This window comes from Scomber scombrus, chromosome 14, assembly GCF_963691925.1.
Source record: "Scomber scombrus chromosome 14, fScoSco1.1, whole genome shotgun sequence".
NCBI classification, from domain to species: domain Eukaryota; kingdom Metazoa; phylum Chordata; class Actinopteri; order Scombriformes; family Scombridae; genus Scomber; species Scomber scombrus.
In genome coordinates this window covers 1,300,788-1,327,465 of record NC_084983.1, presented here as the reverse complement: position 1 = coordinate 1,327,465, position 26,678 = coordinate 1,300,788, and the positions used below count along the sequence as shown (strand labels likewise).

At 39.4% G+C, this 26,678-nt stretch overlaps 1 protein-coding gene across 2 annotated transcripts in view; it reads left to right on the top strand.

Annotated features, from left to right (window-relative positions):
- The window catches only part of alcama (activated leukocyte cell adhesion molecule a), a 74,799-nt gene extending 50,646 nt beyond the window's left edge, over positions 1-24,153 (top strand). Inside the window, exons 5-16 of one of the 2 annotated variants that reach the window (XM_062433731.1) lie at positions 5,606-5,693; positions 6,242-6,412; positions 9,234-9,358; positions 9,872-10,004; positions 12,492-12,604; positions 13,286-13,409; positions 13,896-14,017; positions 15,446-15,575; positions 17,663-17,689; positions 18,986-19,100; positions 19,591-19,709; positions 21,865-24,153. In XM_062433731.1, coding sequence (XP_062289715.1) covers positions 5,606-5,693; positions 6,242-6,412; positions 9,234-9,358; positions 9,872-10,004; positions 12,492-12,604; positions 13,286-13,409; positions 13,896-14,017; positions 15,446-15,575; positions 17,663-17,689; positions 18,986-19,100; positions 19,591-19,675 — 1,233 coding nt within the window. In that variant the 3' untranslated portion in view covers positions 19,676-19,709; positions 21,865-24,153. Of the gene's footprint in view, positions 1-5,605; positions 5,694-6,241; positions 6,413-9,233; positions 9,359-9,871; positions 10,005-12,491; positions 12,605-13,285; positions 13,410-13,895; positions 14,018-15,445; positions 15,576-17,662; positions 17,690-18,985; positions 19,101-19,590; positions 19,710-21,861 lie in introns of both variants that reach the window. The other variant, XM_062433732.1, reaches the window with a different exon arrangement.
- The last annotated feature ends 2,525 nt before the right edge of the window (positions 24,154-26,678 follow it).

The following is a 26,678-nucleotide window of genomic DNA, read 5'->3' as shown; positions in this document are numbered from 1 at the left end:
GGGTGAAATGTTACAATCTCAGCGTTACATGACATTGTAACAGTGAGAAAGCCCAGAGCTGAAATATGTCTGTGTTTTTGCTGCTGTGCATGATTAAAGAACTGATACACTTATCTGTGAGTGCTGACAACTCCATTTGTTATTTTTCTGTTTTTTCCTCCTTTTTTTTAGGTTACCCGTTACTCCCTCCAGATTGTGAAATGAGCATGCCAATTTTTCTTTTTTTCTTTCTTTCCTTTTTTTTCTGTTCCGCTACTAAAACACTGACATTCAAAACCACAACACATGTCAGAATGTGATAGCAAGAGCACAAATGTGTCTCTGGGCTTTAATAACAATGCATACATTTTAAAATCAGAACCTGCTTTGATTCATAGTTAAACACCCACTTCTGCAAGAGTTTCTCTCCTGATTTTGTTTTTTATTTTCTTTCCCTGAACACACACACACACACACACACACACCAGTGTGAGTACCTCTTGAGAAAACTTTTGAAAAGCTGTGGGCGACATATTCACAGCGGTCATCTGCCTCCTCTCTCTAGCAAGATGCACATTTCTCCCACTACCACATGCAGTATACACACATTTATTATGGATCAATGAGTACTGCTGCCTCTATTGGTATTCCCACCTAAAAATGCAGGTACTATTGAACAGCTCTGAGCATTATGTAGTGAGGGGAGAGAGACAGAGAAAGATGTAGGGAATACAAGGGGGGATTGGAGGGATTTCAGTTTTGATAACTTGTGAAAAGGATGATGGAGGGCAGGGTTGCTTCATACTCAAGTGGAATTCCAAATTAGAGGAAAGTGTCATGATAAGTTGTGGAGAATGCAGCAAGCCTTAACTGTCTGAGTGGTGGGATATTCGCGCTCACATTTTCATTTTTGTCGCAAAAATCAGCCCCGATCTCAGCCCCGCTTCTGAATTCAAGTGTTAATGCTGGATACTTGTTAGATTAGAAAGCACGTACTGTACCAGTCTTTTCTTCCTGAAGAGCAGTATCAGGCTGGTGGTGCCTGCAGTTTCTGAAGGACAGAATGATCTAGAAATCTGTATTGTGGAAGTGTATTACTCATGAAAGTGAAAGTACAGCGAGCTCACATCAAACTCACACATTATACAAATTTTAGGGATGACATACTATATGCAGGAACTCTAACCAGACACAGTTTTCTCCTCATTTGTTCAATTAGGTGTAGCTTGAGACTGAAATGTTTCATCAGTTAGTCAAATACAGATTGCTAAAATATCTGCTTACAACTACATTATAATGTGTTTATTAACTGCTTATATACGACTTGTAAATGCTGAACATGGGGGTTAACATAAAGTGAATAAAGAAAGATTATTAATTGAATACCGTAATCAATAATAAAAGCAAACTTAACCCTTACATACTATTCTGACTCATAATTAGTCCCTGCAGCAATTCACATTCATAAATTCCCCATCAGTCATTAATACATGTTTGATTAACCTTATGGAAAAATAGACATTCACAATCACTATTTTATGGTTCAGGAGAACATTTTATACACTATGATGAATACAACAATTTGTTTAATAAACACAGGTCAAATTTGTACATTTGCATATATGAAAATGTTTCAGCTGCATTTTTGTTTAAATGATGCATTTTATTTCCATTGTTATATACTGTGGTTCACATTAGGAAAAGTCTGGCTAAAAATAAACGTGTAACAAAAAAAAAAAAAAAAAAAAGGGTTTGACCCTGTACAGTATGTAAGGGTTAAAATAATATTTGCAACCTGAGTTTAATAAGATGAATCTGACATGGAGACACAGTATGAATATTCATAGAAATTCATAACCCCGAAAAAATAAGAGCTTTATGTTTGAGGCTCACCAACCTGCTGTTGTTTGATCATAACAAGGTGTGTGTGTGTGTGTGTGTGTGTGTGTGTGTGTGTGTGTGTGTGTGTGTGTGTGTGTGTGTGTGTGTGTGTGTGTGTGTGTGTGTGTGTGTGTGTGTGTACCTGCATCAGACACCAGACAGATTCTTGTTTGTGGTGCTCAGGTCAAGCTAATTGCCTGACAGTGACAGAAGCAATGGAAGCATACGTCTGTGAATAATTTTGTTTTTACACTTTTAGATTGAGAGGAACAGATGTTACATTCACTGATCACCTCTGTCGGTGGGTTAGAATAAGTTCATTAATAAAGTTTGTCATCAGCAGATAACGTAATGACCCGTCACAGTGTTATAAGATGTTTCCTGACAGGAGTCACAAAGGCAGATGTGTAGCTACACTTTCTAACAGTTACTGCATTCTAATTTATCTTCTTCCTCAGTACATTAAGAACCTGCATGGGATGATATGTTACTACGAACATGTTACTGAAAGATATTTTTAACAGCAACATATACTACATCTAGCAAGAAGTTTACAAAAAGATGATGTATATTGAGGGTTTTTTATGGTTTTTGAATGTGATGGGGGAGAAGTGCATTTGAAAAAAGAGTTGATCTGAATAAGAGAGAAGAGATAAACATTGTACTTGGATAGCAGCCCATGCTCTGAGTCGGTACAGTAAGTCATTTAAATGGAGCTGTCCTCCTGGACCTACAGTATGTTAAAAGCTCTTTGTGTGACTGCAGACTATCGGACGATGGATGGTTGTTGTGGGATTTTTTATCTTTCTCAGACAGCACATTCAGCCTATATTCACTCCTCCTGTGGTCAAGTTAAATAGCATTGCATTCTCCAGCCTTCCCCTTTAGATCACATGTACAGCACACTGGTTAAAGTGTTGTTTTTTTTTTAATAAAGGATTTACAACACAACTGACACTGTGGAATTTAAGCCGTTGTAATTTGTCAGTGGAGGGAAGCTAAAGAGGCTCTCTTACATGTCTCTGGCCTGCAAATAATAGCCAAAGTGCATGCACACACACACACACACACACACACACACACACGCTTCTCTCTTAAAGGTGCGATCACCTCCTGACTTTTCCTGCTCCACATCACATAATGATCACTGTACACTTGCAAGGTTTTCACAGGGTTGTTGATCAATGTGGACAACTCAACAGTTACTTGCATCACTTTGTGGTCTGTCCTCTGCTTTGAAACAAGAACGCTCCACTGTGCATCGCATTTTAAGACACTCACATTCACTCTCCATATACTGGCATTTTCAACGGCTCAGTGATGGATGACGGTGTTATGAGTGACCAGCTTAAAAAATAGCACTTTTTTTTTTTTTTTAAAGCTGAAAAGCCTTAAGCTGGAAAAAGTAAATGCCAAAGCAGTCTTATTATTTTGGTATTCAGCATGGTGATATATCACCTCCTTATAAAGCACTCCTGCTGGACGTCTGCTTTCATTAACTACAGGACTTGTTGCTTTTGAAAATGGTATTGTTGACGGTGTTCATTTGTAATGGTGACTCATAGCTCAAACATAAATCAGCTGACTGTCAGCACTAGCAGCCAGCGTGTTATCTCATGTGATGCATTATGACCGTCAATAAACAATTGAGTAAACATGTACGACATCATTACACTCGGTTCACGTATTATTTGCAGGAGTGTAACACGGTAACATCTGTGTGACGTGAATGTCACTGACAGCAGTCCTAATCAGATGTTGACACAGTACACATAAACACATGTTCCACCATGTATCATTCAGTCATCGTGATTAGAGATACACCATCCCTGCTTAGTGATAGCCATGGAATTAATTATTCCATTTTTATACAACCAGTAACAACACAGTGAAAGGTTGTGGTTTCTTCCTGACGTTTCTCAGATCAGATCAGATCTTGCACAAATCTGATACGATGATTAAGACCCGAGTCATCTGCTCTGGTGGAAAGATATGTCCTTGGGTAGCTTGTCTCCTCTGCTCTGTGGACCTCTCTCTACTTAATGACCAGCAGCAGAGGACTGGTTGTACCGGGCAGCTCCCAGTGTGAGTGTGTGTAACTGTGTGAATGTAAAGCACAGAGTGAATGCAACAGTGCATTTTGGTACAATTTGATTAAATTCTACCTCATGCCTGACGTCTTTATACAGTTCTCATTTCATTTACAGGAACTACCACAAGTTGGATGAAAGACATACAGAATAGCAGACAGTTGTGTTTTATGAAAAATGAAAGACTGGACTAGGACACGATGAATATGAACTCTGAATGCATGAAAAGAAGTAAACTCTTCTATCCTGATTTGTTGGGAAGGAGTCTATTTTTTTCAATCTCATTTGAATTATATGCATCACTTTAAAAAATGATTGAGGCTGTTTACAGCACCAAATACATATGAAATATCTAAGAATGTCACCATTGCAAAAACTAGTCAATACCAAGATGAAAACAAACATGCATATATATATATATATATATATACATTAAATGCATAGATGAAAACATATTGATAGAATAACTAATGAGTGCTGCTACTTGTGTTTCCTGAGATAGTGTGACTCAAAGGAGTGTTTGTGGTGAGTCACGTTCACTCAGGTGCAGGGAGCAGCACAGGATATGAAGCCAGACCTTCGGTGGAAGGAATGCTCTTATGACTCACTCCTTATCTGGTTCACACACACACCATATCTCTGCCACTGTTGCTGACCTTCAGTCCTGAAGATGTAACATTGAGACAGTACGCTTATGAAAACAAAAAACTAATTCATTCCTGAATGAGGCAGTTGTTTGTCTTTTTCTGGCCTGTGTCCAACATTCTCCTGTTAATGCTGGAAAGCAGACATTACATTATACAACCGTAGGACAGAGAAATTAGGGCTTCAGTGAAATGGGTTTTAGAGTGAGGCTCCCAAGAGCTTCACTCTGCAGTGTTGCTTCCACTATTATTATTATTTCCTGAAAATAGCCTCTGAAATAATATTCACTCTGCCATCCAAACTAAAAAGGAACAAACATTTAAATAAAACAATAATATTGATATATTCTAATGTGAAATCAGATACGATTGTAGCATTAGTATTAATGGGGTTAAAGTCATAAAGAACCAGTTTCACATTGTTTAGTTCATACTTATTAAACCTCATCACTACCATACTGACAGATGATATTGATGAAAGCAAATAACATAAAATAAATGTGTCTGTCAAGCCCTCCTGCACAGGGGTGCAACCAGGGATTTTAGGCCCCATGAAAAGGTATCACCCACCACCACACACAGGCCACACCAACCATGGGCAATTTCTATAACCACACCTCTACCTAGACTTGAAACTCTCATGTAGTCCAATACTAACTGTACAATATCTACTGACATTGAGCTGTGAACATATAACACTGTGTAGACATGCATTCAACATTCTGCATACAAATAAAGTGTTAGTTTAATTGTGAATGAAATATTCTATTAATGTCTATTAATGATGAAATATTACAAAGAAATTGACTGATGTTTTTGACTTTTTAGGGCCCGTCAGTCACAGGCCCTTAGAATCCTCCTAACTTTTCACCCCCTTATGGCGCCCCTCCTCCTGCATCTGCTTCTTAGCATTTTCATTGACATGCACACAATTTGTTCAAATGTGAGTGAGATATTGTTTTATTGTTTCCAGTTTTTTAATGTTTTGTTCCTTTTTACTGTGTTGTTTAGGTGGGAACATGTGTTGCGGCAGATGCAAACCCTGCAGCTACTATCACTTGGACTAAGAATGGAAAGCCCCTGGTAGCTGACGGGAAAGGTAACGCAGCTCATGCTTTTAGCTGACACGCCCAGAAACTTTCCAGCAGTCACAGCACACAAGGTGTTGTCATACAGAGATTTCCCCGGAGAACCAGCGAGTGGTTTTGTACAGTGATAGGAGAGTGAAAAATGAAATCTGTCATAGTGTATCGTATTTACCCAAGACAATAGCTTTAACAGTAGACAATATAAATATATCATTCACTGTTGTTTACTTGTCAGCTAAGGATGCAGTAATACGATGCTGCATCTTGACTTTTGTCATTTGAATTCAATCATCTCTTGGATCAAACAGTAACAGGTGGAATAAGAGTATGAGAAACAGTTTGATCCCATCAGTGAGTACCTGACAGTAAAGACAATCACACAAGTGTTGCTGAAAGGCAATTTACACTTCAGCACTTCACTTCTTTTCTGGGATTACCAACTTTCCATCATCTGGATTGGCTTGGAACAATAAATCTTAACTGTCTGCACTCAGTATTCTTTGTGTATGTGTGTGTGTCTGTGTGGTTGACATCTGCCTGTCCTTCCCTTCCTCTGCAGCCATTCTGATCACCCCTAGCATGAAGGTGGATCCAGCCACAGGCCTGTCCACCACCTCATCCATCCTGCAGTATGCCGCCACCAAGGAGGACAAAGATGCAACCTTTAGCTGCATGTCCACACATGAGCAGGCCACTGAGGAGACCAAACTGGATCCCTTTCCAATTCACTGTGAGTGAAATACAGCGCCGCCACCAGGCTCCATAACTGTATTACACTGTCTGTTTTCCCACCTGCACACATAGACTAGGCTAGAGTTACACCTCCAACAGGTAGATTCAGTATTTGTTTAGTTGTTTTAATGAATTAACATTAGGGAGAGGTTTATTAAGGCTTTTCAGCTCTGTTGTTAAAAATCAAGGACCACACTGAAGTTTTGTGCAGGTAGAACATAAAAGAAGCAGCACTACTGAAAATGATATATTTTGGCATTTCTTTTCAGAGGTGCAAAGTGAAAGAGAAAGGAACAAAGATAGATAAAAATAGCTGTGATCTGACTGCAGCAGAGGACAATGTAACATCTGGGAAAAGCAGGTGTAAAATGCAAATGCAGCACTGTCTTATCAGAAACACACAGACGAAAAGAAACGCAAATGAAAAGATTCATTATGAAGCTTCTTTAAAGCAGCTCAGCACTCAGCATCACAGCAATGCAACATCCTGTTATTCTTCACACAGTTTGCAGCAGTGGCCTCCTGCTAATTTTACCTGACTTTAATGGCTCACAGCTCCAGTCCAGTAACATATGATTGGTGCACTCCCTCCTCTTACACTTATTTTTCATAACTCGTGCAATCTCTGATCTTTAAGATGAGGCGACAAAAATAAGCTATTTCTCTCACATACAGCTTTCTCCTCCAAAAGTGTCTCTTCGATCAATACTTCAGGTTCAGCAGACCTATTATATAACATATAATTGTATTTAGAACTACTTCGTTCAAATCAAAATAACTGTGGATTTTCAATTCAATTCAAATTCAATTACCATAATATGTTTAGTCATCCGCTGTTGGCCAATTTTCTCACAAGTTATCTGTGTTGTGACTGACTCAATCAGATCACATCAGAAAGGGAAGATCCACGCAGCAGCAATCTTTTCAATGAATAATTTATTAAATATACCCATGAGGTGTGTAATCTGTAGTCAGTAATGAGCATGGTGTTGGATGGTGTTGAATATGCTTGATAAGTGTGGCATTTAGCACAAGCACACCCTAAACTACCCAAGAAAAAGAAACACCTAAACTTGGGAGTGATATTACACTTGACTTAGTTCTGTTATTTATCCTGATATAAAACTGTGGTGATGTACAGTAGTATCAGATCAGTGTCCAATCATTGCACTATCCAATGGTGTGTGTCGGTTTGATAAAAGACTTGAGTAAAGGATGGTCTCTTGTATCACCACTGGAGCCTCCTTCAGGCAGCCTCCTCACACCTCCAAACAGTAGAATTGAGAAGTCCTTGATGATGGTGGACTGAAATGATTTCCAGGTCACCGGAGGAGCATGGGGACATGAAAATAAGATGATTAGAAGTACTCGAACGCACCTAATACAGACAGCCCAGGTCCATCACGTCTGCCAGTTATGTGAGGAAGACTATTTCACAAGGTAGTGAAAGAGTGGGCTGAAATGGAAAACACCTGAGACTAAATATATAGTTTGTTTAAGCTGTATAATGGTTAAAAAGATCCTTATAAGAAAAAGAATGTTAAGATTTTCATGTATTTTCACATAGTGCAGTCTCCGTGATGGCGCTGCTGATCATTTCATCATTTACATGCTGTTGATTGACACACTGAAGACTTAGCAGCTCACTCCCTGCTAACACTCAGCCAGACCATCAGATCAATGTCTAAAATGTACAAATGCAAAATGCCTCCTGATAGACTTCCTCATAAATGATTCATACACCACACACACCATGATTCAAGATAAGAATAACACTGTTCAAACATCCTTCTGATTAATGTGTTTAAATATGATTTGAATAAGATAAATTGAATGAAATCCTCTCAATACTGGACTGATTACTTGGCCATAGCAGCCTCTCTAATTCTCTCGAGTGGTGACCTTCCTGAGTGGTGAGTCTGCAGCGTAAATGCTGCAAACTGCTCTGATTAGCCAACTTTAGCATCATTTGAAACTGCCTCGAAACAGAGAGAACTTTTGAAATACGTTTATTTCATTTGGTCATTCATACATTATGTGTATAATGAAAGGGTTAGTGTGTAGCTACGGAGAAAAAAAGCTGTCACTCAATCTATAACTGACTTGCTATTCAGAAACAGTATTCAAATTCATAATATATATACATATGTATATTCACAATATACATGTATTGAATTGCTGTGGACATTCTGACCGGTTTTATGAGCACAAGTCTGGTTGATCCTGTCCTGAGCAGAATTTGAACGACTTCATGCAGCATACAGTATACAGTGCTCCATATTATTGAAAAAAGTGTTTCTTTATGGTTCTCTTCACTACATGTGAAAGGGTTTACAGGCTGGGTTAGGGTTAGAACTGCTTGTTGTGGGAGGTGGTTTATCACAAGGCTCCGGAAGCTGCACATATCAGCAGCGTGGCCAACATTGTGTTAGCTGAGTTCTCTGCTGCGGTTGGATTTTTTCAGGATTTTGGGGGAATTCCATCTTGGAATTCCAGTCATTGCCACTTTTTGTGTTCCTGATTACATTTCTCAACTTTGAAGAGCAGCTGGAGTCCATAGAATAATAAATGAAAGCAGGGATCTTGTGCAGTAGCAAGTTCATGGGAGAATTCAAACATTTGTAAGCTAGTGAGGTGACAGTATATTCCAGTGTCAGGAGGTGGGTCTACACACTCGGTTGATGATGGGGGTCACCTTTTGAAATGTGATGGAAAATGTGGTTGTTGTTTGTATCTGTTGTGCTTCATGGTTGAATTGATCCACTGTGAAAGTGATTTATTTGGCAATGAAAGCTCATGCTACCTTTTACACCTCTCAGATCCGTCGGAGAAGGTTAGCCTGCAAATTATGTCCAAGGCACCCGTCGTCGAGGGAGACAACGTGACGCTGAAGTGTCACGCTGACGGCAACCCCCCACCCAGCGCCTTCTTCTTCCACATCAAGGTCAGACAGAGCCCAAACTTCAACCTTAACGAGAACAGCACTGCCTGCTCTGGAATAATAGTTAGTCATTGTGAATTCAGTCATTGCTTCTCTATCCAGACTGAGGCAGCCACTCATTATCACTCGCCACAAATTTGAATGCACCTTTTTTTCTCCAAACTGGCAAGAATAGAAAAGATCTGATTCAAAAAGGCTAAAACTAGAATTTGGTTACCACAGTTAAATTTCAAGTATTATTCCCTTTGAATTATTTCTAAAGATGATTCAAATCTGATGTAATCCTTTGTACACTATAAATCTGACTTTAGGTGAGGGTATTACATTTCTATTAATCAAATGGACCCATACATTGCATTGTTCTTTTTTTTTAGAAATTACTTGTGTCTTCATTTTCCTCCTCTCTTCCTTTCTTTTCTCATTTCCTGATATTATTTCAGAATGACAGAAGCTAATAGTTTCCTCTCTCCACCCTCTCCTCCTCCTCTTCCTCCCCCTCCCTTCTCTCTCCTCCAGGAACAGAAAATGCTGGTGGAAAATTCGGACACATACACTTTGACTGCCATCGACAGAGCGGATTCGGGCGAATACAAATGCTCTCTGGCTGACAATGAGAAAATGGAGGGCTCCCAAAGCATCGTTGTTAACTGTGAGTACTCATGACATATGCAGAGCCTTAGCATACTGAATCGCAACAACAAGGAGAGGAATCACTGCTGCAGCACAGACAAAACCTCCAACTGTTGTCATCACTTTCCTTTTGCCTCGAGCTCCCCCAAAACCTCCCTGTGCTCCTCCCTGCTTGATTGAAATGCCTTAACTTCCTATATATAACAAGGCACTTTTATCCACTGTAAATAAAGTCATGGGAGCAGAGTAATGGTAATCAAATTTCAACTTTAAGATCCCAGCCTGGCAGGGAGGCAGAGTGTGGAGTGCCAGGCAGGGAGGAGGAGAACTAATTAGAAATTTCTGACATCGAGTAAGCAAAATGACAAAGTGTTTGGGTGGGCGAGAAGCTCAGGCAACTGATAAGCTGTTTTTCCCTCCTACCATCCACCAGCACTCCCTCAAGTAATTACTCCCTTCTTCCCAGGTGTATGTTTCTGAGCCTGCAGTTCAAATGGGTCCTATGATTGTAATAAAAAATAAGTCTGACACATTTTCCCTCCTCTATGTCCCATATTGCAGCTTCAGTGCATTTCACACATCTTAAACAAAGAAGTGTTTTTTTTTTTCAGCTCCCTACTTTTAAATTGAGTTTGTGACTGAGGAAAGAAAAACAATAGCTCTCTAAATTGGAAATTGTTTAAGATACTTTGGTGAGAGTGTGTGTTTGTGTGCGTCTCGGGGGAACGCACGCTCGTAAGAAAAGAAAAGTTGCTGTTGCTCTTGCTAGCTGGCTGGCAGGAACGTAAACGTCCTCTGACAGCTAACAGATCAACATTTCCCTCCTCTTTGTGTGATGTCATTTTTTCCCCCCATTTTCCTGCCAAAACTAGATAATTAACTGTCCCCCAAAACAGCAAGTTTGTACCCTTCACTGAAATACACACACACACACATACATACATACATATATAAACAACGTGCTAATGCCATCATTTTTGAAGTGAATACACTCTCACATACATTCTGGAATATAAAATCAGCTTTTTCTACATTTCTAGAAAGAAGAAAAGCAGGTTGGATGAGAGATGCATTATAATGGTGCATTGTATTCACCAGGCACAAGACATTCTACTTGTATTAAACAGGAAATGAACAGAAAACAATAATAAAGGTGGATAAGCACATCTTGAATGTGTTAACCAAATGAGACGCCGTCACTACCATATCCTGTAGAGCACTCGTTGCTGCTGATTAGCTTTTCCACTCTTAACAAAGATGCACTTAGAGTGGAATTCATTTGTTTTTATTAAACACTGCAAAGTAATCAAAGAGGAGAAAAACAAAAGCCTTGAGTAGTTGCAGTATTTTAGAAGTGGTGATCTCAAATTGAGTTTTTACGATGACATTTGTGTGATTATGATTACTGACTGATTGTACTGACTGTAAACATACTTATGGCAGCTTTGTATCTTGTGGTGGTGTGATGAAAAATAGATTTTGAATCCCTTCGCTTCCTGGTCACGCTTAAATAGTTGTTTAGTATAATATAATATATCATATATTCAGTTTGGAGCTCGTATCTATCAGAATTTCCATATTACCTGAGCCCAGCACCATGCCATGTTATATCCACTTCAAATATGTTCCGGAAAAAACAAACTTCCTACCATAGACTATATGGGATTGTGACATTTGAGGCTGGACTCACTGCAGAATTGTGTCAACACAAACTCAAGCATAGCCGAAAAAGCACCTCTAATGCTTCCATTATTCTATATTTGTGTTATTGTCAACAAATCCCAGGAACAGACCAAAACAAATGATGTGTTAGTACATCTCTCCATACTGTCTGTCTGCTCTGCCCCCAAACCCACTGTCCCCTACTGAACATCTCTTTAAAGAAATGGCTCTCAAATAGTTTCATTTTTAGCCATTAAACTAAATAAAGGTTATTTCCCAAAAACAGCCAGTCACTGTGGTGTTCAGCACAGGAGGAAAAAGCACATTGGTTGGGGAATATCTGTACCACAATAAACCATATTTGGTTCTCTAGTGAGTATTTCTGGCAGCAGAAGGGTGGGTCAAAATAAACTACTTTGTGTGTGTTTGTGTTTTGTGTGTGTGTGTGTGTGTGTGTGTGTGTGTGTGTGTGTGTGTGTGTGTGTGTGTGTGGTGTGATGAGCTCTACAGCACTAAGGAATAAGTTATATCAGACTTTCATGGTGACTTGATAGTAGATCAGTGTATTGTTGGTGCGGGTCTGTACATGGGGTGTGTTCACAATTACAAAACATATACAACATCTTCATCTTCAGCAGCATGTCATCTCATAAGCCTGTACTCACAGTTCAATGCTCTATGTAAAATATACACTCTCCAAAGGGAAGTGGACCATGGAACATTAGTGCTTCAAGGTTAATGCATCATCGCGATAAGAGGCAGCAAAATAAATGGACACTGTGCTTATCTACTGTCAGCTGACACAGCTCAACATTACCATCGTTTTTCTGTCTTGTTTTCTCAGACTTGGACCTGAATCTGAGTCCCACCGGGAAGGTTGTGAAGACATTTGGGGAGACATTGTCTGTGAAGATGGAGAAGAGTGCCTCGGATGTTGCCAAAATATCATGGACTAAGGTAATGGGTGCCTGGGATAGGTGTTGATCAGACACAGGAAATGGTAGAGTTTGCCTGTTTACTTTCTTTTGAGCCAGTAATCAAACCTGACCAGAGAAACTCACTCTGGAGCTCTTATATACTGAGAATAAGACACTGATGATGTCCATCAACACCTCAGGAGCTAGGTGGTAAAGTCAGGCTATTTATTTTACACAGTGTATCTGACACAGAGCTCAGTCTACACTAAAAACCAGAAGAAGACACGTCATGTTACATTTACTGAAGGAATGGTAGATGATCTTAAAGGGGAATTACTGTTCTAATATTTATCTGCATCAGAAATCCTGGTAAGATATATTTGATATAGTGGGTAAATTTAGTCTGGTATAAAACGTCAAAAAAAATGGCAATAATTGCAGCATTAAAAATATTCTGTAGATATGAGTAAAGGCGACGATAATATGTGAAATGAGAATGCCAGCAACCCTGAAACCAATGGAAATATAGAACTGAATGTTGCATTCATGCTTTTACTGGATGTCCTTGGTGAGTCAGGCTGTGAGAGCATTTTGATAAGTACTAACGACACTGGATGAGAAAGGAATGTGTATGTTACTGTTGCATTTAAATGTGAGTTACAGGTGCACTTTGCTTGAGAGAGTCAATCCTGACAATGTGTTTTTGTTTTTTGTTTTTCAGAATGGAAAGGTAGTCAAGGAGCCTGCCTTTACTAAGCTCACCTACGCTGATGCAGGAGTCTACAAATGTGAAGTGTCCATGCATGGCCTGACACGAGAGAAGAGCTTTGAACTGGTTGTAGAAGGTGTGTGTGTGTGTGTGTGTGTGTGTGTGTCATAGTTATCTCCTCTACTGGCTGAAACGAGTGGAACACTAAGAATGTCTCCTGCTCATATTTTAGTTGTACCAATCTTCTTTTCTTTGAAGAAGTAATAAACCCGGCAGGATGGAAGCTCACTTATTTGTAACCAATATGTGATTTTAAACTTGGAACTAGGTTATATCACCATTTTTAAGATTGATACCTGAGGTGTACACTGACTGAACAAAATGTTAAGGATACAGTATATAACACCCACACTGAGAATCCCTTGCATACTGTATCTTCACTGTCTGCATCTCTTTAATAACTGAAGTACCCAGCTTCCACCTACTTTTAATCTGTTCTTCTGGAAAAAAGAAGTTGCTAAGTTGTAACACTTTATTATCTCAGGGTACAACGAATGAAATGTCGGAGTGTTATCACTATTGAACTGACTATGTGAGTAACAACATAATATGTTTGCATCAGGAAAGCCTGTGATCACCAGCCTGACCAAACACCGTGCTGGTGATGCCCAATTCAAAGTTCTGACCTGCGAGGCTCAGGGAGTGCCAGAGCCCATCTTCCAATGGAGTGTCAATAACTCAAATGTAAGTGCTGAGGTGTGTGTGTGCGTGTTTTAGCATCTTAAAAGCAGAGATGTGTCGAGTTAGGCTGGTGGTGGAGAAAAAGCAACAAAATGAAGCAAGATAACAGCAAGCAGAGCAGTATGGTTTGATTAAAGAGTTCTTTGAGGATTCTGTCAGAGTTTTTCTTTGCTCTAAAAATTAAAGTAAAAAAGAGCTCCTTCTGAGGTTTTCACTCTTTTCTACCATTCCTCTTTTATGTCAGCCCTCTGCACGGTGTTGTTGCATTCAGACTGTACACATAGTGCAGAATTGTTCTAGGAGCCATTGTGTATTGGATCCTGTGAACTATCCTAATGGTAGTCACCAGTCTGAGCTATGATGCATCAGTGGCAGCTGAATGAGGATCATTTCTGCACTTAAAGCAACTTAATTGTTCTGTTACGGCCAACATTTGATAAATGACGGCAATTTCCTCCCAATACACAGCAGGAATAATTGTCTGATGTTGCAAACAGTCGCATATCATTTCTGTCCTGTGAAAAACATGGATCTCCAAATTAGTGAACTTTTTTTGAGTTAAAATAAATCCAGTTTTATGCCAGGTGCCAGTGCATGTTCACATAATCTGTTATTATTTACAAGATAGGAGAGAATGTGCTCAATGCACAAGGAAACACTTAATCCTTCATTTTATCCCAAACTAAATCAGCAAATTTGTACACAGATGGTTTAAACTGGAGGTGACTGTATCTCCTGCCAGAGTTTTACAAGGCATGATCAAACATGACGGTGCAGTGTCATGAATGAATGTTTTAAAGAGCCCTGGGCCCCGGTTTTGAGAGAGAGATCAATGGAAATGCAAACAATGCTGCACATCATCATGCAGCGGGATAGATGAAAACATGCTCCTTTAAACCTCTTTTTGTTGTTTTCTTTTCTCTTTTTTTTAATTACCCAAACTAATCTCATAGACAACCTTTCCATGCAGTGTGGGTGATGCTCAGTCTCAGTACAGAGCATCATTCACTCTGATAAATAATGTACTTATCAAGATGTTCTGTGATGAACGACCTCAGGCCTCATTGTGAGCAGGTAATGCTCCAACAATGAGGCATCATTTCTTGGATGGATTCAGGTTTGTTGGCAGGGTCGATGATGTTTTGTGTTTACTTCTGCATTCAGGATGAGTTTGCAGTTTGTTGTTTACTATCAGACTCCTCCGGCGTATCATCAGCTACCGTCTGATGTCGACATTTGCGGTATTTTCCTCCCTGTTTTCCCACCATTCTACCATTCAACACCTAGCAGGCAATATACTCCACATCCTGTAGAATGGAAAAGTCGATAATGTGTGCGCAACTAAGGAGGCTGCTACATGTGATAGATTTATCTCCCCAAATATTTCTGGAGACTCTTATTCTCTTGTGTGTGGTTTTTTTTTGCCTCCAGGAGGAGAGCTCTTACATCAATGGCAAGGCCATCCATAAAATCACTGTGGTCCCCAAGGTGAACCTGACTGTCACCTGCATTGTCAGCAACAAGCTTGGAGATGATGTCATGACGATCAATGTCTCCTCTGGTAAGTTAATGCTCATGCACACTGTAAACAACTTGGTTGGTTGGGTTTCTTTTCTCCATCGGAGTGAGAGAGGTGCAGCGATGCATCAGCCAGTAGCTGAAGTTTTACAGCTTTGAACAGGAAAATCATGTATTCTTACTTGCTTCACTGCGGTACCACATTTCATTGTTTTGAGTTAATGTATTAGGCTAATATGGCAGCATTAACTAAAAAGAGAGAGACAAATTAGTCACCTTCATTTTAAGATTAACTCTGGATGCTTTTAACATGCATTAAAACCATGAAATCAGACAAATCTGATTTTCTGTATAGTCACAGCTTTTTCTCAGCCTGTAACCCCGTTGACCATCTATGCATGTGAGTGTGTCTGCAGCTCAGCTCTGTGGGAAACAAATCGGCTGCTGGTGGCTTGATGATTGTGTTGCTGCCAGTGTGAATTCACAGTTAGAGAGGCTTTTGCCAGAAGCTCTCAGCTGTAGCTTGATTATTGGAGCCTCATTTTAATAACGGTTGCTCTTTGAAACAGTGAAATACTAGTTCCATAACTACTTCACATTTAACAGGACATATTCTCAATATAATACAAACAAAAAAATATATAGATTGGACAATAATCATATCTAAATGATAGCTTAATGAAGCTTATATAAACACACTGAGGCAAAGCAAGTAAATGATTATATCTGAAACACAGAATATTGATGAATATTATCAAGTATAAAGTATATTCAGTATGAAGTGTGAATGACATTGACATTTAGAGCACCATCTGTATCCATGTAGTGAGAACAGTAAATGGTAATCAGCAGTATTCTTTTCAGCTCACATCTCAGCAGTGTTATGGTTGAACAGTGGGTCTCCAGACTCTACAATACTGACAAAACAACAAGTATTGATATCTTTGCTCATCTCAGTGTTATTCTTTGCAGCTTCACACACACTCAGTGCAGATATTTGAAGAATCGTAACACTGCTTCTTTCTTTCTTCAGTGGTGTAGTGATATAACAAGAAAAAATAGATTCTGCTGTAATTAAACTGCTTTATAAAAGTTTCCATTGGATGAGGTGAAATGTGGTGGCTTGTTTTACCTTCATTTAAGTGTGAATACATTTGATGTGGTGCTTTTAGTACTTCTGTCATTATAAGACAGAGCAGAGATGAAGGGGAAATAATCAGAAACCAATTAACCAATTTAGAGGAAAAAGTCACATCAGTAGTTATTTAGGATGAATTAATTCTTTTAATGACTATAAATCCACACTCTGTCATATCTTCACTTTGTGCCCTGCTATGAAGTCTATATATATGTGTGTGTGTGTTGGAGCTTTTGATGGTAAACGATCAGTAAACTGCTGTTATTGACACAACATCCTGTGGAGTTTTTTTTTCTTCTTCTTAGCAAACACTTTATAATTGTTCTTTGTTCCTGAATCATTTAAACCTATTATCAATGCAGTTATTTACTGAGTGGAACCGTTCCAGAACGTGCTTATGTGGAACTTACATTTAAATGAATGCATGGCACACCAATTACTATAGATGCTGGAATGAAAAAAAACAAAAGGAAGTATGTAATGAAAGGCCAGGACTGTCAAAGGCTAACGCTGAATGCTACAGCGGTATCCTTTCATTTCATGCATACATGCTGTGCCATTGCTCTTCCTCCTCATTCTTTCTTTCAGTCGGTGATAATCCTCCTTTCTTTTGTCTCTCCTCCTCCTTCACTATCTCCCGGGTTTGGCTGGCTTTCTTGTTTGTTGGGGAGCTAAACCTGTCTCGCCTTTCTTTTTCCTGCAGTCTAAGAGCCAGTGCCTGCCATATGCTCTGAAAGCATAGTAAATTGTTGCTTTTAGAAGCTATAGTTGCTCTCCCCTTCCTAAGTTCAGTTTGCTTGTTGGGAGGCACAACCAGAAAAAAAATATATAACAGCTTTAGATTTCATCTCGAGAGGCTTCACCTGGCCGGCTTCTCTCACTATTCATCAGAGCAGGACTGAGTTTGCCTTTGGGCTTTTTAGACCAACAGCATGTGTATGTTTTTGCTTTTATTTTTTTATGATTTCTAATTTATTTATGTTTGATTTCAGTTTTTAAAGAGGAGAAACAGGAAAGAGGTAAGCTTTTGTTTTTTTCCTTTGCCCCTTTCTTTTCCTTTCTACACTTTTAATAGGAGCTTCTGTTCAATAATTCCTTCAACAAACCTCAAATGAGACTTGAAGTGAAAGCTGCCGTCATGGCTACCCAAACTGTTATCTTGTTGGGTTCTCTGATTATACACCCAGTAAACTATTATGTCCTCAAACACTCATCACCCCCACATGCAAACATTACTGTCATCTCAGCTTTTTCCATCTTCATTATTTTGCTCAGAGTGGCTCACTTATGCAGCTCTCAGAGGCAGATTAGAGAGATTATCAAGAGTGCTGGATGATTATGAAAGAACTTCACGTAGTGTTTGTTGGATGATGAAAACACAGTCATCAAACCCATCCATGTGTCACCTAGAATTCAGTGATTTGAAGTTCAACTCTTAAACAGATATACATAATAGGCTACTATTTCTTCCAAATATATTGTATGTAAGGTACAATTTATGGTCTTCTAGTTACAAAACACGTATAGATTCATATATTTAAGGTGTAGTGAATCTAGCTGCACAGTCTCCTGCCATTTCTAATTCTTGTCAACAAAACAAGTCACTGTTAGTACTAATTGAAGTGAAAAAGTGTCGCCTGCAGGACATAAATCATGCACGATGGTGACAGGTTCCACGCACCTGCTATTCTTTATAAAGTCACAAACACTGTCATATTGAATACACGTACAGCTGTGATTACCTGGTGAGATAAATGGAGGATGATGGTGAGCGAGTCTGAAACACGCAACAGAAACGAAACGTCAAAACATAACGTCTAAACACTTAGCCCACATGCCGACATTAATGCATTTCTTCATCTCCCTGACAAAGTCTCCTGTTCTATTTAAGGAAGGCGCCACACGCCACTGTCCCCTCCCCCCCCCCCCAAATATCTGACGTCTCATTGCTGATGCTATTTTCCTGGAATGTAAACAAAAGTCAAGTCGGTGTGGTTTACTAGTCGCTACGGTAACAACGAGAACATGTCGCCGAGCTATAAACACAAAGCGATGAAATAAAGTGTGGCGTGATGAAGGGTCAGCTGACGAAGCTTTACTGCTTGAGTGTAGAGTAGTGTGACACAGGCTGATGTAGCTCATGCTAAAAGCAGCCAATGATCTACCAGTGACACGTTACAATTTTGGTGACTGTGTTTTTTCATCACAGCTAGAAACAATTTTCAAAGAATTCCTTGAGGTGCTTTGTGGGGAAGCTTGTGTGTGTGTGTGTGTGTGTGTGTTAGTTGAATCAAAGTGCTGCTGTCTGTTTCCAGGCTCTCAGGAGGATTCCGGGGACCAGGCGAAGCTCATAGTTGGGGTCCTGGCAGGGCTCCTCATAGCTGCTGCTGTGGTGGGACTCATCTACTGGCTCTACATGAAGAATTCAAGGTAAAGAAAGACACACTCCAGCGCACACTGGTACACGTGCACATTTGCATTTTCACATTCCATTTTCATGTCCCTGCTCAAGTCCTGATGGCACTGCTCTTGCTAACTGGAACTGCATTCACACAAAAGGAAAAAAAACAGAATTGTTGCCTCTGAGCGAGTTTAGAATAATAACCAGTAGGAACATGGTCAAGGTTTACAGCTACTTTCTCTCTGACAATAAAATGAACAAACACTCCTGTCTGGCTTCTAAAATAATCACGTGTCAAAGAAGAGATAAGCAGCTGAGGATGTAGAATCCGGCGGGAGTTTTCAGAGCACGTAGCAGAGGGAGATATGGCAGATGCAGCAGGAGCGTGATGTGTGTATGCTGAAGAGATGAGTTTGCAGTCTGCTGCGGAGTGACCAGCTGTGCCTTCTGGAGCTGGGTGAAAAGGTCATTCTATAGCAGAGGTGCATCATGCATTTTGCAATTGTGTATTCACCACAGACAAGGAAGCTGGAAAACTGGAGAGAAGGAGGCGGGGACATCTGAGGAGAGCAAGAAACTGGAGGAGAACAATCACACCGTTTAAAGGCGCTCAGGCTGTAATGTGTGTGATGAAAGAGGTGAGAACGGTCACTTTGAAATACTAAAAAGTTACATTTCATTTGAAGGTTAAATTTGAAATACTTTAATATGAATGTCACTGTAGATGTTAAATGCAAATAATGAAGTATAACTCCAGTTTATTACAACTTGGGTCATGTGTTTGTTGGATTGGTCATCATTCCCAGCAAATGAATCACTGTGATGTCATTACACAGCGCACAGGTGTCATAGATGGTGATTCAGACCAAACTAAATATGATCAGCCAGACTATTTACATTCAAACTTATTTGGAGGAGGAAGTGAAAGCAAACAGTAAAATTGTTATTATTAAATTGTACACTGTAAACATCAGTCACAGTTTACAGACTGACTTTCTTCTTAACATGCTGTACTTTCCGCTGTAATGACAGTATTACTGATATTATGGAGCACATGGAAACCGCACCCACGGAATTCCGATGACACTTCTGCAGATTTTCACAGATTTTCCACCAATAAAGATGTTACTTGTAAAACTCAAAATGTTAAGACCCAGTGAAATGAAAATGACTTATTCCCACTTTTAATCCTGTGTCCCTTGTGTTACTTGCTTATTTTTCTCTTATACCAAATATGTCATAAAATCAGTATTTTTACATTACTACGTCTTTTCCTGTAAAATAGGATTTACAAAAACTCACCCAATTTAATGTGATTTTGTGTAATTGTAAAACCTTTGTTTCCATGTCCAGAACAATGTGGCTGAGCTCTAATAAACTAAAAACAATATTTCTTATCTTAAATGAATATTATCTATCAATTACAAGCAAAAAAAAAAACATTCAGCAGAATTCCGCAGATTTCCATTCTGTTGAAAACAGAAAAAAAAAAATGTTTTTTTTTAAAAAGTCAGCAGATTCCGTTTGGGTCTTTCATCTGACCGCTGGAGTTTCTTGACCTGTCAGACTTTACCGTAGTAATGTTGCGCTGGTCTCAGATGCCAGTGATTACTTTGATGATGTTATGATCGTCAAAACTACCAGATGACCCAAATTGTAAAAAAAAAAATGGAATTTTTCTTTAACGGACTGATGTACTAACATGTGTTGTGTGTATCAAACATCTAATATATTATATTCCTCTGTGCTGTAGACCTCTGTTGTTGTCCAATGGAGTTCTTTGAGAAGTTGACAGTGTAGGACAAAGTCAAGAGGTTGTGATATGTAGCACAACAAGCTATCAAAGCTCTGTCAGTTGAAGCACACATGAACAGTGGCATCTACCTTACACAGACTGAAAACGTGATTGTTGTTATTAGTCTTAGGAGCCCTTTCCAAATCAACTAGCGTGACAGTAATCTGTATGGTGAAGCAACATGTCAGGGAAAAACAGTGGAAAACACGGTTGAGTAAAAATACTCACTGTTATAGTCATGGAGCCGTCAAATGAGAAAAAGCGAGAAGATGTATTATGTTAAATGTGTTTGAATGCAGGCACTAAAGAACACACCAGCCAGTGCAGGAGTGTGAGGTCTACAGCACAGAGTAATAAGATATCTGTATAACATCCTTTTACACAATACTCACACACCCATACTGTAGGCCGTGTGCTGCACATGGAAAGAGTTTTGGGTCACTCCTGTCTGTTGTAGTTGGCTAGTGATCCCTTCCTAAAGTTCTTTCAATGTAGGCTAAATGATGTGGGACAGAATCTACTGTCCTCATTCTGTGTAAAAATACATTTTAAAGTTCAGCTGAAAATAATAAAAAGCTTCACTAGTCTGAGTTAGAGAAGTCAAGTGAGTACCTTTAAAAGTTACAGTCTCAATTACCATTTCTGTGTTACTGTTCCTCCACTGCAGCTCAGGAAGGAAACACTGGGGAAATATAAAGAGGACATTTCATCCTGCTATACCACTATATATTCTGTACTCGGACTGGAACTTTGGAAGATACGCTCAAATTGACTAACTCAAGCTGCTGAAGCCTCACATTACCTTCAGCTGAATTTTAGAATGCAGAATTTGTCTCCTCACTTCTTGGACAGCGCCCAAGAACTCTTTCTATGTGTACACACGAACCTATTCTTTAAGATAATTGAATATATTTAGTAACAACAAAATGTTAAAATCATGCACGATTGAAATGATTGTTAATGAGTATATTTCTCTGCTTGTCTCTGTGGGGAAGAAGCAGTTGAAAGCAGCCTTTGCAACATCAAAAACACAGACTCCCAGTTGGCTGCTGACGCGCTCCATCAGGCTCCACATAAGCAGCAACAATCAGAGAAATGTTCCACCAAGACCTGCCCACAGCCTGCTGTCCCACCTCACTGTTTGAAGTCTTTACTGAGGCTGCCTCGTGTTACTGTGTCATTTTGTTTGTGTGTTCCTGGTGAATGCTCCCTGTTATGTTTTGTTCAGGAGATTCCATGAGGCTGTGTGGTGGAGGTTCTTCTTTTTTTTTTTTTTTTTTTTTGCGGCTTTGGTTTTTTCTTTTATGATCTTTTTTTTTTTTTTTTTTCTAATTTGTTCTCAAATTTCTTCAAAGAATGTAAATTCCTTTTCCACTTTTTAAGGCCTGTATAACAAATCCTAATTATGCGTGTGCCATGGCTGAGCATGCCGATGTTTATTTTTATTTAGACTTTTTTGTGCGCTTTGTGTGGAGAAGCCTTTTGTTTGGTTGAGCTCAGAGAAAAAGACACTTCACTGCTGTATAACCTTACTGAAAATGTCCTCAAACTTTGCAGAAGATAACCTCAACATTTCTTGGCTTATGTTCTCTGGTTTTTGAAACACTGGCAAATGAATATTTAGTCAATGGATTCCCACGACAGTAAGAGTCCTAGCTATAGTCATAATATTAAATAAGGAACTGGATGTACTGTGAATGATTTCTATACATGCAGTTTATTGTAACTGTAACCCAAAAAAAAAGCAAACTACTGTGTTTTAATAGCATTTGTGCAGGTGTAAATTAATTATTGGCAAATGGAGCATTTACACACACTCAACCACTAATTCTTTGTTTTTTGTAAATTTCTTCCCTATTTCAGCCCCTTTCATTTTGTTTTCTTTGAGGTCTCCAGAGGGACTTTTGGACTCATTTATGTTGCAGATCATTTTAAAAAGGAAGAAATAGCGAAAAGGCGAGAAGTTATCAGAAAAGCAACAAGTTGTAAGAAATGCTAAATTATGTTCTGCCATAACGTTTCTTTTCTTTTTTTTTGAAGTTGATACTAAAATGACTTTGTTCACATGTTGTTTGGTTTAATACACTACATTGTTGTCTTCATGTCTTCACCTGGGCACATGTCTGCTCTATAGTTGAGACAATAGTTTTTGGAGTAGATTTCACATTTTCTTTTTGGAAGAGCTTCACTGAAGCCAGGTCTGAATGTTCTATTTGTTTTTTTTTTGTTTGTTTTGGGTTTTTTTGTGTATTTGATGTATTTATATTCTGTGTGCAACCTACCTGGATGGATGTGCTGCAGCATGCGAGATAATAATATTAAGCCTGCGTGGAAGGCATCATCAAGTGTTGAAAAGGTACTGCATGGTGGGAGAGTTACATGAGAGTGTATAAGGTGATACACCATCCTCACTGTTGTAATGATGGTATTTTAAGCTCAGCGAAGGATAACACAAACTGAAGACAGTGGTTGAGAGTAGCAGATACGATGGGGTGTGTAAAGATGATGGCTCTGGGTTTACAGCATTCTGCTCTCATCCCATAATAAAACCCCACAGCAGTCCACCAATAGGAAAGACAGTTTTAAAAGGAATCAAATACCTGGTTCACATCTACAGGTCAGCTAATCTATTAAGCACACAACATAGAAACTTCCCAAAGTATGCATGCAAATATTCATGACTCACTTAACCTCAACCTAAAATCTGCTCATATATCTGAGAACACCAGTAGATGGTGACTACTGCCATGACTCAGATTTACACTAAGTCTGAGTAACCGCTTGTGAGCAGCCTGTGGTAGTTATAATAGAACATGTGGAATTGGTTTTGTAGTGTTTTTCATCACCTGACATTGTAAATCCATATTTTTGCCAACATAGGCAAGAAAGTAACAGCTGATTTTTTTGGACACTTCAGGTGTAGATAAAACACTAAATGTTAAGTTGAGGGAACCACGCAGCAGTTGATCTTGGCTGTTTTATCTTTTCAATGCTTTTCCAAACTGTAAAGAGAATACATTGTGTTACAAAGTATAGAAGTTACCAGTGTAGCTCTTCCCCATCCGGCATCTACAACATTAATACAATATAATCATATTGTGTGATTGCTTTTGCAAAACCACATGATTTGAAAACCAGTAGGTCAACATTTTGAAGCACCTAGTGTGTTGTTTTCTCATGCCTTTTGTTCCTTTTCAAGTAATCAGGTCAGCAGTGAAACCAAAGAGGGTAAGATGAGAAGGCCATAGTAGTGTTGTAAATACAGACTTTTGTTTTTGTACTGTTGTTGACAATAAAGTGTACATTTTGAAAAAAAAAAAAAGTGTTATGTGCAAAAGTTTTTTCAATAAATAGTCTCCCCACCCATCCCCATCCCATTACTGCGCCATGTGTTAGGGGCAGATCTAGAACATTTAGGTCATTTGGGAGGGGGGGGGGGGGGGGGGGGGCACAGTCTCAGGAAGGGTGGCACATATAAAGAACATATAAAAAGTAAATTAAATAAGCTCATTGACTCTGACACAGTGCTAGAATGAACCCCAGTGCTCCAAAATCACAACGGGGGGGGAGGGGGGGGGGGGGGGGGCAGACTGGATGATTTTGGATTAAAAAAAAAAATTCTACTATTAAAGTGAATATCAACCAAGACATCAGTGGGGGGGGGGGGGGGGGGCACCAGCCAATCAGATTCCAAGGGCCACTATATTGGCTCTGCCATTTGGAATTAGTACATGTTGCTGATGCACTGAAGGCCACTGGATGTCTTATGAGAATACACATTTACATTTCATGTCTACAGCTTCTCTATTATATCAGTTACTTCTCCATTGAGATCTTACCAAATTCAAGCAGCTCTGCCATGATGAACTTTATAAAACAGTGTGTAAACACACACATCCTTTTTAAATCATTTCCAAAGATGCATCTCCAGATGGATGTGTGTTCTGCCTGGTTGACAACATGCTTTTAAGATTTGCGGTCCTTTAGTGGACCAAGCTTGTTCCTTCATTCTTGCTTTATCGTGTTGATTGTTTTGAACAGATTTGTTTGCACATGTATCATTTATATAACCTCAGAGACTGTTACACTTATTAATGAAACATACACAACCACCTTCTTACACAGGGTGACTTTGGGAAGTACAGTCATGGCCAAAAATATTGACACCCCTGCACTTCTGTCAGATAAGCAGCACGTCTCCCAGAAAATTATTGCAATTACAAATGCTTTTGGGATGCAAGTGTATTTTTTTTTGTTTGCATTGGTTTGCAAACTTCAAAACCTGATAAAATTCCTCACAGAACTAAAAAAATAGACTGGACAACATAATTGGCACTCTCAGCTTAATATTTGGTAGCAAATCAATCACTTCCTGTAACCATGAACGAGTTTCTTACACCTCTCTTCTAGAATTTTGGATCAGTCTTCTTTTGCAAACTGCTCCAGGTCTTTCAGATTTGAACGATGCCTTCTCCCAGCTGCTGTTTTGAAATGTCTACACAGATGTTCTCTGGGATTCACATCTGGACTCATTGTTGGCCATTTCAGAACTCTGCAGCACTTTTTCTTTAACCATGTCTGAGTGCTTTTGATGCGTGTTTTGGGTCATTGTCCTGCTGGAAGACCCATGACCTCTGACCTCTGGTAGAGACGCTGCTTTCTGACACTGGGCACTACATTGTGCCCCAAAACTTTCTTTAGTAGTCATCAGATTTCATGATGCCATTCACACAGTCAAGGCATCCGGTGCCAGAAGCAGCAAAGTAACCCCAAAACATCTGTGAACGTCCACCATGTTTGACTGAAGGGACTGTGTTCTTTTCTTTGAAGGCCTCATTTCATTTTTTGTAAACAGTACCATGATGTACTTTACCAAAAAGCTCTATTTTGGTCTCATCTGTCCATAGTACGTTCTCCCAGAAGGAGAACTCCAGTCTGGCTTTATTATGTCTTTGTTTCAGCAGCGGTCTCCTACCATAGTGTCAAGTGCAGGGGTGCCAATCATTTTGGCAATGACTGAACATTCTGATGCTTTGTGCAGTGAAAAAATAAAATTCCAGTATAGCACTGCACACTCATCTTACTGAAGACTCTAGCTAATTTTTTGCTAAGTCACACATAATAAGCTGAAAACAAACTTCTTGTCTTTTCCAGCCGCAGCAGACAAGAGGATACAGCTATCACAGTGAGAAAGTTTTGGCGTCTGTCCCAGAAGACAGACAGCAGTGGCTCCAGCTCGAGTTGAACCAGTTAGCCCCCAGCTGAACAGACATTAAGACAAAGAATTGGACTGTGTTCAAGCTAGGACTGCTGAGGACTGGGGAAACTAAAACTGCAGTAGGCTCAGTCCTTTCCCAAGTTTTGTTTTCAGCCTCAAATCAGGGAACTCCTTAAAACCCAACACGAAGACAAACAAGATCTCAAAGCTATAACATCATTCTCAGTGTCTGCATGCTGATGTAACCTATTCTGTTGGAGAGCTGCACTAATTAGCGGGTGTACGGTTCTGTGTGATGACAATATGACTTTGTTTGTGCCAACTGCAGACGACTCCAGGCCGGGCAGAATGTGAGGGGTAGGAGGACAACTGAGACTTGTGTAGGAGGATATGAGCTTCATCACTGTTGTATCAGCTTCCTGCTGGTTCTTACATTCACAGATTTCATGATGCCCCTTAAATCCATGTTTCTACTTTTTTGTTCTGGGGGCCTTGTTCTTAAGCCCCTTTGCATCCTTTGCATAATTCCAAGACAGTGTGTTAGAATACAGACCCAGACCCCCAGGAAGCAGTTATTTTGATTAAACACAGTCT